Below are 15,890 nucleotides of genomic sequence, written 5' to 3'. Positions count from 1 at the left end.
TCATTTCCTGTAATGGGGACCCATGTGGCGAGAACGTGTCGCTCCTTTTTAGGTCACTTTTACGACACCGCCGACCCCTCCACACACAGCTGGAGACAAACCAGCCTCGCCGCTCCTCACACAAACCCGATGTTTCCCTTTTCTGCCATTCCAACTGTTGTAAAGTCAAGGAACGGGGGTGTTATTTTTAAAGCCACGTCTCCTTTCCGATGTTCCTATTCCTCTGGTTCGTTTAAGCCACGCGAGGAGCTGGAAGGAGCCAGCTGCAAGGCTGTGTGTGGTGCACAGGCACAAAATGTCCTTCACAGGAAAGCTCCGGCTTCACGCAGTGTCCCTTTTCCCAGATGTCTTAGGGAAAAGGTGATACTCTTAGGGAAAAAGTGATACTCCACAGTTCTCTGCAATAACATTTTTTTTCTAGCTAATAAAGTTAGTACATTTTTTTTAAAGGTGTAGATTCTACATACATTTCAATATAAAGGCATTGACCTAAAATACATTCAGGGAACAAAAGAACACAATGCTTCAACCCCAGTTTACATCTCCTCTGGACCTAAATTTTCCTTCACCAATTTCATTGAATTTTTTAAAGGTTTGATTTGGGTCTTAATACAAAGGACAATGAAGGTTTGTAGCATGCAAGCACACATTAAGTAGTTCCATGTTTCATATTACAACCATTAAGTCGCTGAGAAATAGTTCTTGTATTCATTCAATGTTGTCAGGTTCCCCAGTTAAAAAAAAACTGCAAAGCCAAACACACTGGTTCCCAGAAATCACTTGAAATCCTGTTCAGAGAAAACCTGAGTCGTGTTTTATTAAGATCAAAACGCGTGTAAGAGGTGAGTGCGGTCAGAGGGTCATCTCGTTGCCCCGTTCGCATTCCCAGTCCCTCAGCTCCGCATCCGTGTCGTCGTCCTCGGACTCTATCTCGATCTTGACCTGAGGCAGAGCGAGCTGGATGCCACCTGCCTCTGCCCCCGGCGACGGAGGGCACGAGATCTTAAGGTGTAGGGTGATGCCGCGGGACGCCAAGGTCCCGTTACCGGTGCGAGAAAGAGGAGGGGGGAGAGGTGACGCGATGGAGGGGACATCCGAAGGCCGAGGGCCAGAGGCGTGACCCCTCCTTTGCAGGACAGGGGTGGGTGTCGCGCTCCAGACGTCTCCCTCTTCTCCGACTCTGTAAGCCAAAGTGAAAGCAAGAAAGCCTGACATCCCGCCCCCAGAAAAGTGAAACTGGAACTAGGGGCCTCAACCCATGGAGGAAGAACTGGGAAGGAAGGGTCACGAAAGGCAGGTTGAGGTAGGCCGGATCTCGTACACTGGAAGAGCGCGAGAGTTTCGGCACCCAGCCAGGCCGATAGATCTGCTCCCAGGCCTAATAACTATCCTGGATCGATGCTACTTTGATTAGAGGCGATGGACGCGTATTCTGCGAGTTATAGCATGGCGCAGCCCTTAGTTGGTTTTCAAGGCAAAAAAACCCAAACAAAACTGCTCAATCCAGCCCTGGGTGCGTGATTTAAAAACAAAACAAAAAACGAATTACTGGAGCGGAACTGAAGCTTGGCTTTAAATAGCTAGAAGCCATAAGGGCACAGTGTCATGTAGTCTATGCACATTTAAAAGCACTGAGGATATCACAGCCAGCGGCTTTCAAACAGCACGTTACAAAGGGTGGGAGGATTTGAATAAAGCTACAGGTGCAGGTCTGGCTCAGGGGCAAAGCTGAAGTGCTCTAAGGGGGAGGAGGGGAAGGGAAATGTGACAAACCACTACGGGATGGATACATCTGAAAATCCAGCTCTAAATGTGCACAGAGCAAGCAGGCAACGTTACACTGCAGGGTTCCTCAGCCCTGGTGCTCAGGACCTACCAGCAGAATGTGGGCTTTGCCCAGACCAATCTGCACCGCGTAGCCGGTGTTCTTATCAGCTTGGTTCAGGCGTGTGAGGGACTGGGCAAAAACGCAACTCGGCTGGTGGGTCTTCGGGACTGGACGTTAGGAATGCATACACACACGAAAGGAGAAAGAAACAACCCAAGGCCCAGTTTTTGCAAAAACAAACAATCAAACCAAAGGTTCCTAAACAAGCAGCAGTGGTCTGTTTACTCGATCCTAGAATTGTTCTTTGTGTCTGATTTTGCAAATAACTGGTTTTGCAGCATCGCTGATTGATAATGAGGGTTGTCATATAAGTGCTCATCCCCAGAACCCCACAGATCCCTGTGTTGGCCCAGTTAATGCTGCATATTGGCAAAAGTATAAATGCAAAGGGAACCAAACATATTGCAAATAACGGTTGCAAGTGGTTACACATAACAGTTGAGTACATTGCTTCAAAGCCCCTGGAAAAGACAATAAACCACTTTTTGTGCAATAATATTATTAAAAATATACAATGTAACAAATGCTGAAATAAGCATACTGTCTTTTTGTTAGAAGTCCTTTTCATGTAGCTTAATGGCTGTTATTCAGATGTGTGTGTGTGTGTGTGTGTGTGTGTGTGTGTGTGTGTGTACATGTTTGATCCCACATGTCAGAGTGTAGGTACGTGTGCACAGGCTTGTCTGTATGCAAGTACATGCGAGTGAGAGTGTGTGCGTGGTGTGTGCAGCCAGGCAGGCAGGAATACCGGCAACAATAGGCAGAGGACAGGCAGTTTGAGCACATGGTACCTGTAGCCCAGATCCGCTGCTCCCGGGTCACAACCAGACCACCACAGGCGCTTTTCCTGCAGCAGGATGAGGAATGAGAGGGTCATCAACGACTCTAAAACCAGCCACTGCTCGGAGGATTGGTTCTGGGTGAAGTTTTCATATAGGGCTTCAATTTAACGGACGTTTATGCTCTTCCCTGTAAAGTAAGTTCGTTATTTTATTTATTAGGCATCACATTTGGTAATGTGAAGTAAATGGGTGTGTGCGCTGGGACTACATGCAGTACAAGCAACGACCAGTAGGGGGAGGCAGCACCACATAATGCACAGACATTCTTGGGCAAACATTTAAAAATCCATTAATAATGGAATAATTCTGAACGGTATACTAGATGCAGATGAGATTTTGCGCACAGAGGTGTGTGTGTGTCTGTGTCTGTGTGTGTTTGCGTCTTTTAAGACAGATGACACAGAAATCTGGAATGAACGCACACCCTTCGTGAACCATATATACTAGATAGGCCCCTCCGAAGCCACCCTTGCGAGAGACACACGAGCGGTCCTTACGCCGTCCATGTCGCCGTCCTTCCCGCCGCCGCAGTTACGGCGGTTACTCCTCGTCCGCTTCGGCCAGGGCAGCAAGTCGTCGAGCCAAGCCAGGTCGTGCTGCGAAAACGCCGCGTCCAGCAGCTTTCGCACTAGCATCAGGCCGAGGATCTGCAACACGCCGCGACCCCGTGTAACATAGTGACTTAAATGAAACAAAGAAAAAGGAAATAAACGAAGCGTGCCAGCAGAGCTTGGCCATCTTCTCCATACCATGACGGGGAAGATGATGGCGAGAACGGTGGACTTGAGGGCCCAGAGCGCAGCCAGGCAGGTGATCTGCAGGAGTGTGAAGAGGTGGACCCGGCGGAGGGGCACGTGGCGCAGGTAGTCGTGATCCGGCTGGTGCTTCGCCGGCATGAGGAACAGCTTGACCCTGTCCCAGAACTGCGGGGGGAAGAAAAGCGCTGTCGTCGTGGAGAGTGGCAGAGCTGACGGGACGGGGTTGACATGCTGAATGGCGCACACTAGTCTTGAGCCATTGCACACTTCCACTGGTGACTGAACGAATTTCAGTGGCTGACGAACGTTACGAATCTCGGTGCTCAAAACTGGCACGGCAGACACTTTTTCTCTGATACGTATTCAGATATTGGAGCCACATGGATTTGAATGCGTTTGTATTCTTTCTGAACTTCAATATATAGTAAGTAAATCATATATTCATCAGTTCTGTGGTGGATATGGTCACGTGATTGTCCTAAGAAAGTCAGTCAATCATAACAGCTTTTAATTTGCCATCAGCCAGCAATGACCACCTGAAAATTGATTAATTACATTAAAAAACAAACAAACAAACAAAAAACATTAATTAATTAATTAATTTAAAGGTGCTTGACACTGACTCCAGTGTGCACCCATAGGACCTCACTTCACAGTGCCTCACTCCATGCTCCCTCACTCCACGGTACTCTACACCACACCGCCTCACTCCACAGTGCTTCGCTCCATAGTGCCCTACACCATAGCACCTCACTCCACAGTGCTACATTCCACACAGCCTCAGTTCACAGTCCTTATGGCTGTCCTGCAAGTCCCCAAACACCCATAATACCAGTCCCAGACTGATCAGCTCACCAGACAGAAAATCCACTCTACACACACACACACACACACACACCAGCTGTAGCAGCACAAAATGTTGGCCCATTGATTCTGCACCACAAAAACCATAAGTATCTCACTTTAATCTTGGATTTAAGTGCAAAAAAACAAGCTGGGTGGCGCCTCTCACCTGGATGCCGCTGAGAGAGGCCACACCCATGTAGAAGAAGACGCCATAGAGCACCGGCATGGGGATCAACTGGAGAAAACACAGTACAAAAAACACCACCAAAAACACACACACACACACACACACACACACACACAGAGCATTCGGTCTGTGCCTGAGATAAGATATAGGGCAAATATCTGATTGGCTGATACAAATTATAGTGCCATTTAAAATAATCTCAGTTAGTGTGGTTTTGAAGACTGACCTGACCTGTAGAACTAGTATACATGTCACAAAATTTTGTGAAGTGAAATTTTGACTGTTGGATAAACTTTCTACTGTCACTATGCAAGCAAACCCACTGCTCTGCCAATCATGGTTTGTTGAGCCTGAACAGATAACTGAGGGAGGGCCACAACAAGAATCGACATTTCCTGTTTACCCAGAAGCTCCTTATCCTGTAACCATTTGAAGCCGATTGCTCATTGGCTCTGGGACTCTGAAGGCTCAGCCCGGAAACGAGAGTATATTCGAGAGACTTACGTTTAACAACCTTTTTTTCAGATCTGTTCAAAATAATCTACTTTTGAGTCCACCCACATCCTTGCCTCGTAAGCCTTTGTTGCTAGCAGAACCTTGATGGGAGGGGGCGGGGCAACCAGGCAGTGCCTATACCTGCAGAACGGGGGCCAGGAAGATGGAGGTTCCGGTTAACACAAAGACCAGGATGCCGGTCATTCGCTGCTCCCTGTGGGATGGAGAGAGACGGAGTTGCGGATGTGGACGGAGCGGACACACAGGATGACATGGAACTGCTGCACCAAAATACCTTGAGTTTATTTAGTAAGTAAAACGGAAGCTCCAGAAATTTCCAAAAATGTTAAGTGATCATTAGCCTACATGATATAATCCTAAATACTAAGTCTACAAAATGCTACTCTACTAAATACTAATCTACTAAATACTATGTCTACCAAATACTGCTCTACTGAATACTAATCAACTAAATACTACTCTACTGAATACTAATTTACTAAATACTATGTCTATCAAATACTACTCTACTGAATACTACTCTACTAAATACTAAGTACTAAATACTACTTTACTAAATACTAAGTCTACTAAATACTACTCTACTGAATACTAAGTCTACTAAATAGGACTCTGCTAAATGCTAAGAGCTATTATTGTCCCTTAGTTTGTATTAAGCAATATCCAATTATTTCTGAAAAACTACTGAAATACTAATACATACATGTGGAATGTATTAGTATTGCATGTGGAAATGTCTAAACAAACCACTGAACTAAACCACAAAGCAAACACGCTGGGGACGAGTGGCGTCGTGGCACCCACCTCACGCCCAGGAACTGTGGCTGCTCGCCCGGGGCGCTCGACTCGCTCTCCATCCTGAGGGAGTCAATGTGGGCGATGGAGATGACGGTGGCAGCCACGTACCAAGGCAGGCCCACCAGAGAGCAGAGAGCCAGAAGCACACCCACCCAGAACAGGTCCAGGTGGTACCCGCACCCTTTCTGTTCGAGAACAAGGAAAGAACAGTGGGGGGGTGGAGGAGGATCACGTCCAGGTCAGAATCAGAGCTGTGGCCGAGAGTAATCCGTAGCTCTGAGACCAAATGTTTAATGTTTCTGTCTCAGGACTGACAAATATAGCCTGTAGTCTGAAAGAACTTTAATACTACAGGGAGAAAAAAAATGTAGATATTGTTTTCCCTTGAACGGAGCCAATCGTTTCTGAAAAGATTAATGACCAAATTTGGATGCAATGGCACACTCCCATGCAACCTAGATCATGTGGCATGGCACACCACATGCTTGTGTTATTATTTTGCGATTTGACAGCTTACCACATGCTCGGTCCTCGTGTTGGCACGCCCCCCTCATTAACCCATTATTGATCACACCTGCTTCTTTGTTTGCCTCTTGCTAATTTCTTGCTAATCAATTTCTCAGGCATTGTGAATGCCCCCCCCCCCCCCCAATATCACTTCATTAATTGTTGGAGATTCTACCATGTACAAACTCAAGTCTGTAAGCTCAAAATATCGTTTTCACGTAGACCATCTCGTGCACTTCTGCGCGGCTGCAGGGTGCGGCACCTTGAGCTTGTTTTCCTTCCGGTTGACGATGACGGCACTGATCTGCTGGTCCATGAAGACGAGGATGGTGACGAGCAGGGCGGGGGCGAAGCTGGCCAGGGACACCCACCACGGGTTCTTCCCGAAGGGCATGACGAGCCAGCCTCGGTCTGGACGGGTCGGCTACACAGAGCAATCCGACATATCACAGACTTGCGGGTTGACAACCAGCGCAAGAACGTTCGTAACAGTAACTGTAGAAGGAGCGGAGAAAGTGTCTGCACTGTTGGTGCAAATAGCACAAATTTTCAAGAATTGTGCTTCGAATGTGCCCTAAGATAATATGATGTTTTTTAAAAAAAATAAATGGTTCCTATACAATTGTAGTATAGAGAACACATGGAAACAGACTGGAAAGTGCAGGAAGGAATATGAGGGGTGTGTGTGCGTGTGTGCACGTGTGTATACGTGTTGGCCCTTTACCTTGAACTCAGTGGGCACAATGAGTTTGGGTGTTTTCAGACCCATTGCCATGTCCAGACCCACAAACGTCACGATGGACATGAAAATGGAGAAGTCACTGATAAGCTTCCGCACCTACACACACACACACCCATGAAATAAAAATATGAAATCTTTTCAGATAAAGACGAAGGAAAAACATCCTCCAGTGATTCTTCCTTGTCTGGAGTCCAACGTGTAAGAAACGTCAGAGCGTGACGCTGGATCCTGACCCGCAGTTTAAGAACTGTTTTACCCTAATGGCAGCATGTGGAGTCAGACTGCAAAAATGTATATACAATATATATAAAACAGGCAGGATCCTTCAGCACCACCATCAGCGATGGTTTAGGAATATGTTTGAGGCCATCCTCAGTTTGCCCTTTTTATTTAAACGGCCTCTTTAGGTGTCCACGCCTAAGACTGAGATGACCAGGATGATGGATTTAAAAAGACAGTTTGTGCGTGTGTGCACAGATGTAAGAGCATAGCATATTTGGATTCACATCACATGCGGGAACCTCTCGAGGACATATTATCTCTCTCTTCCACGCTCCTCCCTCGCTCGCTCCCTCTCTCTCTCCCTCCCCATACCTTAGTGGGGAAGTAGCGTGTAAACTTGAACTTCTTCAGTGAGACGGTCGTGGAGTAGGTCCCGAAGAACAGGATGAAGGACAGGAGCGCCAGGTCAGGGACGTAGCCGCAGGAGTTCCCCACCAGAGAGCCGCCGTACTTCACACACTCACTCTTACCCAGCTGGCTCCAGTCCAGAGCTGTTAAATTCGTCTGAGACGCAGAGACGCGCGGGGGGTCGAGCGAGGGAGACGGAGGAGAGAAATCCGGAGAAGGGAGAGGAGAGCAAAGGGATGCAAAGGGCATATGGTTCACAAATGATAAGGAGGGAGAGAAAGCAAAAGCAACAGTGGATGGCCAAAACAAAACAAAAACACCCACACCATGCAGGCCGCAAAAGATTGAATCCACTTTCCATCATAACACCCCTCCTCTCGAGAAAAGTCCCACTTGAATATAAACGAGACACTCGAACATGCGGGTCAAGACGACAGCGGGGTTCGAACCCCCTTAATTCCAACAAGGCCCAATCTAAAGGCAAAACCAAATGTGGGGTTGGCAGGCGCACTTACGCGAGAGATATCAGAAGTGTTATCCGACGCTGGAACCGCACCTGAGAAGACCGCTGCTGCCTCTGAGGACACAGTGAGGAGATGGTGGAGACAGCGATACAAGCCATCAAGGGGGAAATTGCAATTCGTCGCCGGATCACGGCGCTAGGATCACGGCACTAGACAACAGATGGCTTCCAGATGGAAATTACAACCTGCGAATTTTAATTGTGGGATTCAGACTCGGGAATCTATCTGTGTGTGTGTGTGTGTGTGTGTGTGTGTATATATATAACTATAAAAACACTTTGCTTGCACAGCTCTACTCTACTATGCGTACTTTACTACAACTCCGACTCTCTTTCGCTCTCTGAATAAATAAATAAATAAATATATATATATATATATGAAAATGCTAAGATTCGTTTTGCTTGGTATTCTACCTTCTACTGGCTGGCATTCACGTACGTATAACCGCAGCCATGTGGGATGTGCACAACAAAATGAAACAAAACACAAATCAGTCCCAGTATTCATGTGTCCTCAGCTGCTTCTCATATCCACAGATACAGCCATACTGCTATAGTGCTGCGCAAAAAAGCAATTAAATATTCAGTGCAGATAATGCAGATTATTTATCAGTACCTCTCTGACATCGCTCCCTAAAGAGTGTTCCCTAAAGAAAGCTCCCTAAAGAGTGTTCCCTAAAGAGTGCTCCCTACAGAAAGCTCGCTAAAGAGTGTTCCCTAAAGAACGCTCCCTAAAGAGTGTTCCCCAAAGAAAGCTCCCTAAAGAGTGTTCCCTAAAGAGTGCTCCCTACAGAAAGCTCGCTAAAGAGTGTTCCCTAAAGAACGCTCCCTAAAGAGTGTTCCCCAAAGAAAGCTCCCTAAAGAGTGTTCCCTAAAGAAAGCTCCCAAAAGAGTGTTCCCTAAAGAGTGCTCCCTACAGAAAGCTCGCTAAAGAGTGTTCCCTAAAGAACGCTCCCTAAAGAGTGTTCCCCAAAGAAAGCTCCCTAAAGAGTGTTCCCTAAAGAAAGCTCCATAAAGAGTGTTCCCTAAAGAGTGCTCCCTAAAGAAAGCTCCCTAAAGAGTGTTCCCTAAAGAAAGCTCCCTAAAGAGTGTTCCCTAAAGAAAGCTCCCTAAAGAGTGTTCTTTAAAGAAAGCTCCATAGTGTTCCCTAAAGAGTGCTCCCTAAAGAAAGCTCCCTAAAGAGTGTTCCCTAAAGAAAGCTCCCTAAAGAGTGTTCCCTAAAGAAAGCTCCCTAAAGAGTGTTCTTTAAAGAAAGCTCCATAAAGAGTGTTCCCTAAAGAGTGCTCCCTAAAGAAATCTCCCTAAAGAGTGTTCCCTAAAGAAAGCTCCCTAAAGAGTGTTCCCTAAAGAAAGCTCCCTAAAGAGTGTTCTTTAAAGAAAGCTCCATAAAGAGTGTTCCCTAAAGAGTGCTCCCTAAAGAAAGCTCCCTAAAGAGTGTTCCCTAAAGAAAGCTCCCTAAAGAGTGTTCCCTAAAGAGTGCTCCCTAAAGAGCGTTCCCTAAAGAGTGCTCCCTACAGAAAGCTCCCTAAAGAAAGCTCCGTAAAGAGTGTTCCCTAAAGAGTTCTCCCTACAGAAAGCTCGCTAAAGAGTGCTCCCTAAAGAAAGCTCCGTAAAGAGTGTTCCCTAAAGAGTGCTCCCTAAAGAGTGTTCCCTAAAGAGTGCTCCCTACAGAAAGCTCCCTAAAGAAAGCTCCGTAAAGAGTGTTCCCTAAAGAGTGCTCCTTAAAGTGAAAAAGTAGCGGTTTTGGAAAGGCGTCCACCACTAGAAAAAAGTCAGTACCATTTACTTTGCTTTTTTGCTGTGTATCCAGTATCTGTATCACCAGGGGTGGTTCTCTAGCCACAGTGGGTTAAACTAATCTCTGTTCAGTAACTAAAGCAAGGACGGAAACACGTGGAAACAGAGAACAAAACCACAGCGAGGTGCCCGAGACCGACGATAGCGTCACGTTCATGCAGGGCAACTCCAGACGGAACCGACGTGTCACAGGGAAGCCAGTCTCCTCCACTCTCAGTACTTAGCCAGTCAAAATCCCCAGTTAGTATCGCATAATAATGAGATACTGGATCATAATTATAAGAGAGAGAGTACCTCATTTAGGGACTAACTGAGATATGTTGTTACGTCATAATTACAAGATGTTGTATTTTACTCATAATTTCATATTAAAGTCCTACATTTTATGAGATATTAATCATTCCATACATTTCAGACCTGGTATGCTTTTTTATTACACATGCTTTACTAATTTGTTTATCACTAACATTATGATCGTTATGCATGTTATGCGCACGAATAATAACTAAATAAACATAATTGAATAAATTTGACAGCGGGACGGGGTCAGGGAGGCGGAGTTGATCTGAAAACGCACTCACCCGAGTCAGGCGCGACGCACTCACACTTGTAGGCGGCGATGCGCTCAGGGCTGAAGGCTGCGTCGATGGGGTAGGAGCGGAAGGTGGCAGCCATCTTCTTGACAGCGTCGGAGATGAAGATGAGGGAGATGAGGCTTGAGAAGCCCTCCTCCGTGAAGCGCGTCACGTACCTGATGACGCAGCTCGCGTCGGCGGCTACCAGGACGAGGCACTGTAAGCAGGCGTGCATGCCCACCCACAGACGGAGCTCCATGTAGTCGAGGGCACTGCTCCTGGCAGAGGGGGGTGGTGGGATATGTCTGCTCTTGTTCTGAACTTCTCAGATCATTCTGGTAACTAAAACAATGCACCTGCCCAAAGACGGTTATTAATATCTTTAGAATGACAGCATTTAAAGCATGAATCTGGTGAACTTTACGGATGCATTTCCATAAAGTGTAGAAGCGAACTGACTGAACTGGAGCTTAAATAAAGAACCAGAGAAAACAGCTCTGATGAGGAAAATCCGGTTAAATGAGCATTCGTCCAGTCGTTGTTGGTTGTTTTATTACTGATTAAGTTGATTAGGAAATCAGCATAGTGATGAGACACCACCCAGTACACCTGCTGTGCATCCAACTAAACCGTGCGACTCGGGCAGGGGAAGCCAAATGCAGCTGGGTGAAAGGGGCGGGGCTCTGCTATGGAAATACAGAAGGGGCGGGGCTCAGCTAGGGAAGGAGGAAGGGGTGGAGTCCAGTTTGCAAAGACAAAAGGGGTGGCGCCCAGCGCTGGCAACTCCCTCACTTGCTGAAGTCGTAGAGCAGCTTCTCGAAGATGAGGATGGGCCCTGTGGAGCTGAGGATGATGAGGGGTTGGCCGCCAAGCAGACAGAAGACGGCGCCGGCCAGGGCCGTGCCCAGGAAACTCTCCATCACCCCCTGAAGGGCGGGAGTGGGGGTTTGGGGGTGGAGGACAAGAGGCAGAGACAGAGATTGCTTTGTTGCTTTCATCCTGCTCTCCAAACAGAAGCAGACAGCTGCAGAACCACATGGAGAGCTGGAGAGAAAGACAAAACCAGAAGAAAAGAAAGCCAAATGAGAACGTCAGCAGGCCCGAGGCGCGCCGTCCCGGAACGTGCCTGGTAGTTGTCTGTGGCATCCCCAAGGAGGCCCCCGAAGGTGATGGCATTGGTGACACAGCCCATGTAGATGAAGAGCACAGCTGAGAGTGATTGGATGTGGAAGCCCTGGTAGAAGTCGCTGAAGTACCAGGGCAGCTTCCGCTTGATGTCCAGGAGGAGGCCGCCACAAAACCTGCACCACAGAGACACACACACACACACACACACACACACACACACACACACACACACACACACACACACACACACACACACACACACACACGCACACACACACAGAGGGCCATGCATTATTGAACTTCTGCACATCTCACATTAAAAGCCAGAGATGGAAACGCCTTGATGTTTGTAATTGTAAACGTCTTTATGTATTATTGTAACTATGTATTATTTTTCCCTCTTCTCCATATTCCTTTCTTTTCACATGCTTACTTCTCTCACCATGACTTCAATTTTTCGTTCATGCCATTTACTGTTCTGGCAAATACTGGTCTGGCAAATACTGGTCTGGCAAATACTGGTCTGGCAAATATTGCAAATGAATATTGACATGTGGATAAAGGCTTTTGAATTGAACTGAACTGAATTTGGAGAATGAGAAAGCGAGATTGAAAGAGGTAGCGAGAGACAGGTAGAGAGAGAGAGGTGGAGAGAGACGGGTAAAGAGAGACAGGGAGAGACAGGGAGGTAAAGAGAGAGACTGGTAGATTGATCTGGAGGGTTATGAAAGTGCAGCTGTGTTCTGTATTGGCTATTGGCTGCTGCACTAACAGGCTGTTCAAGTGCCTTGCAGGACGCTCCATCCTTCCTCCCTTCCTCAGCTCGTCACTGAGGATTGCATGTCCTTTTAACCACCTTATTCCTCACCGCAGCTAACTTCCGATCCAGATACTCTGAATCGGCGCGTCCTCGCAGTTTCTCACAGGGAACACAAACTCTGAAAGTAGACCTCACACTGCCAAGTGAAGCATTTTTCAAACTGTCCAGCTGCTCAGCGGAAATGAAAGGCCAATAAACACACCCACCCTTCCCCACCCCTAACCCCAACCTTCCGGCTAATGGCTGCTGGGGCATTGTGGGTACTCGCCTGCCGGTGTGCAGGAGCTCCTCGCCAAGCTCATGCGGCATGGGCATCTCCTTGTCCGCGCCGCCGGTGCCCGGCACGCAGTTGGTCTGACCAAGCTCGTTCAGGGAGAACGCCGACTTCCTGCTCAGGGAAGGCAGGTTGGAGCCCAGCTGAAAAAAAAACTCCGCAGGACTCAAGAGGGCCGATAGATGACCGCTAATGGCCAGCCTGGTTTTTTTTGTATTAATTAGTCATTGCAGTCTGGTAGCAATCGGGAAATCATTCCCATACGAAACTCAAGCCCAAGCAAATGGTCCAGAAACACATGTCAGGGATAAACAAACCCGACCTACCGGGCTTATAAAATGTCATTGTTCAGGCTGTAAGCATTTTGAAGCCTTTTAGGTTTGCCTTAATTGAAAACGTGGGCAGAAACATTAAGGAAGCTCTCGCTGTACCTTTGCTCTGCCGAGGGCACTTTCTTGGGGGGCTCGATGCGGATGTTGGGGTCCCACTCGCCAGGTGGGAGTACGATCACCTCGTCCAAGAATTCATCGATACCCGCGATCAGGTCGTCTCGGTCCCTGGCCTTGTAGGCCACGTCGCTGAAAAGCTGGAGGCAAGACCAGCGGGGTGAGCGGAAGCCTTCACACTCGGTGGAGTCAGTTATATCTTATTCCTTCTCACTCTCTTTCACCATATCCTGTGACTGTATCTAACTCTTAAAAGGTCTATTCTAGCTATGCTAATGCAGGATGGGGTTTTTTTTTTCAAACACCTCTGATACTGCAGTACCAAACCAGACTTGCTAACCCTGACAGGAGTGGATCTGTTACACATTGTTTTAAATGCTCCTTCAGCTTCTCCTGATATCCAGACACTTAGATTACCACCCTTGCAAACGAGACTGCTGCCTTCTATTCTGGTTTCCATTTTCTCCTTGGAATTTAGCGCGAAACTGTCTTGTATTTCGTTTTTTCATATCTTCGCCCTTTGCCAATTTATCTGTCCAGATGAATTTTTTTTTTGTTTATTTTTCTTTTAATCTAGATTACATATTTCATTTTGTGCTCCGCTATAAATATCCCCAAAGATAGAAACTGAATATTAATCTCCCACGTACGTCATCCACCATCAGTGTAGCAATTGCCCGGCCGATCTCGCTGTAGGACTTGGCTTTGTCAGGAGGCCCCAGAAGCACAAACAGGAATCTGTCATGTGGAACAAGTGCATTTAAAACATGGTTTAATGGCAGAGTTTATTTACAAACAAGCTTGATTTTTATACAGTTACAACATACAAGATCGCACTTCATGTTCTGTTTCACAAATAACTACATGCCTAAATGTGCTTGATGACCTGCAATCAGGTTCATAGTTATCAAGGAGAATCTTTCATCACAGTTTCTTACATCCAATTTTACTGTTGTTGTTGTTGGACATGCTGTTGTTGGACATGCTGTTGTTGGACATGCTGTTGTTGGACAAGCTGTTGTTGGACATGCTGTTGTTGGATATGCTGTTGGTAGCCTAGCGGTAAGCAACAAAAGCAGAGACGCCCTCGCGGCCCTGTGGGGTGTGGCAAGGGCAGTACCTGGTGGGCACCGGGACCTCAGTGAGACCACCCAGCGTCGTGGCCTGAGCCAGCCGCACGAATGCCACGAAGGGTCTGGGGAGGAAGTCCACCTCCCCCACCAGCACGTTGGAGGCCTCCGCGTCCCTCGGAATCTTCTTCATGAACCTGTTCTTCAACTGCAGATGCAGTTTCGCAAAGATAGGGAACGTCAGGAGGACCGCACGCAGGGTCCGCATACACAGCCTCCCTTTAAATCCGAACCAACTCAAATTCTAATCCACACCAACTCCAATTCCGTAAATAATGTGGGCAGGGACAGAAGATCCGCACGCTCCTTTAGACTAGAAGAACAATATTATCTTGCACCTCCTCAGTGCTGAATTCTTTGTTTTGTTTTTAGAATATCCAGATTGTCTGATAATTTAATGAACTTTCGAGCATCCTAAGTATGCTGTTGACTTTACCTTCCATGTAGCTAGAAAGTTTAACCTACATTAACGCTCAGGTTACAAATACTCTGATCCAAACCTGTGAGTCTGCAAAGTACTTTTATTCTGAGGGCAGTCAAAGTTACTACTGAGCACATCGTTCCGTTGCTCCCGGTGGTCCTGTTGTTATCTCCAAGGCGACGTTTTACGAATGAGAAGGAAAACAAAACCCTTTTATAGTCCTGATATATAGGCCAATGCTAGTATATCACTGTAGTAAATCATGACTTTAAACAGTCATCTTTGCAACATATTGAAAATGAATCAGTGGCATATGTTCTGTCAGCTAGGCGTGAGGTCAGATGATGGTAAAACTCAGATGAAACACTTTCAGTGCACCCCGGCCTTTCCTTTTCCTACCCGGGGCGGGTGGGAGGGCTCCTCAACATTAATGAGGGGCAATTTCATAAGTAGTTAAAGATCAAAAGAGACCTCCATGCTCTGCATCTCTGACATTTCCGTACATATGATCATTAAGCCAATTGGAATTTGATACAGAAATTGTTCTGTCTTCAGGCTAAGTGGAGTCTGCAGACACTTTAACTGAAGTTAAGCTTTAATTTGCTCTTGCATTGCTTTAAAAAGAGCATGTCATTTTTCCTTCTTCACCGACACGGACTCTATACCGACTTATTCTCCCGTGCTAAATATACTTCTTAGAACTATTACTGTCTTTAAGAACCGTTGTAATTATACAGCATCTAATTATGTTGAATCCTACTGCTTGTGCGCACTGTGAAAGAACTGGCTTCAAATCCTCAGTTCCCAGGTTATCACATCTAAACAATCTCCACGGGAAAGGCGCTTTAGGTAGGATTGTGACTGCTGCAGCAGTAAAATAACATCTGATGAGCACATGCCAATCACAAGGGTTTTTCAGTCGGAAAGAAAAGTTTAGTCTCATGTGCTTCACAGTCATTTCGACTGCCAGCAGATATTTCGCTATAATGCCATAATATAATACTATATAATGCTATAAAGCTATAATATCACAAAACCAGATCATCTTTTGAATTCTTATTG

At 46.6% G+C, this 15,890-nt stretch overlaps 1 protein-coding gene across 1 annotated transcript in view; it reads right to left on the bottom strand.

The window, feature by feature from the left end:
• Positions 1–66: 66 nt before the first annotated feature.
• The window catches only part of slc4a5a (solute carrier family 4 member 5a), a 35,325-nt gene continuing 19,501 nt past the window's right edge, over positions 67–15,890 (bottom strand). Inside the window, exons 8-25 of the mRNA XM_035526068.1 lie at positions 14,398–14,555; positions 13,928–14,015; positions 13,263–13,417; positions 12,826–12,945; positions 11,736–11,910; positions 11,402–11,535; positions 10,612–10,887; positions 10,277–10,299; positions 7,679–7,914; positions 7,067–7,180; positions 6,605–6,766; positions 5,842–6,020; positions 5,158–5,230; positions 4,501–4,569; positions 3,480–3,653; positions 3,228–3,377; positions 2,680–2,735; positions 67–1,180 (exon numbers count right to left, since the gene is read on the bottom strand). Coding sequence (XP_035381961.1) covers positions 853–1,180; positions 2,680–2,735; positions 3,228–3,377; positions 3,480–3,653; positions 4,501–4,569; positions 5,158–5,230; positions 5,842–6,020; positions 6,605–6,766; positions 7,067–7,180; positions 7,679–7,914; positions 10,277–10,299; positions 10,612–10,887; positions 11,402–11,535; positions 11,736–11,910; positions 12,826–12,945; positions 13,263–13,417; positions 13,928–14,015; positions 14,398–14,555 — 2,670 coding nt within the window. The 3' untranslated portion in view covers positions 67–852. The remainder of the gene's footprint in view (positions 1,181–2,679; positions 2,736–3,227; positions 3,378–3,479; positions 3,654–4,500; positions 4,570–5,157; positions 5,231–5,841; positions 6,021–6,604; positions 6,767–7,066; positions 7,181–7,678; positions 7,915–10,276; positions 10,300–10,611; positions 10,888–11,401; positions 11,536–11,735; positions 11,911–12,825; positions 12,946–13,262; positions 13,418–13,927; positions 14,016–14,397; positions 14,556–15,890) is intronic.

The sequence above is a fragment of the Electrophorus electricus genome, chromosome 5 (genome assembly GCF_013358815.1).
Source record: "Electrophorus electricus isolate fEleEle1 chromosome 5, fEleEle1.pri, whole genome shotgun sequence".
In the NCBI taxonomy this organism is placed as follows: Eukaryota; Metazoa; Chordata; class Actinopteri; order Gymnotiformes; family Gymnotidae; genus Electrophorus; species Electrophorus electricus.
This window is presented reverse-complemented; position numbering and strand designations above follow the sequence as displayed.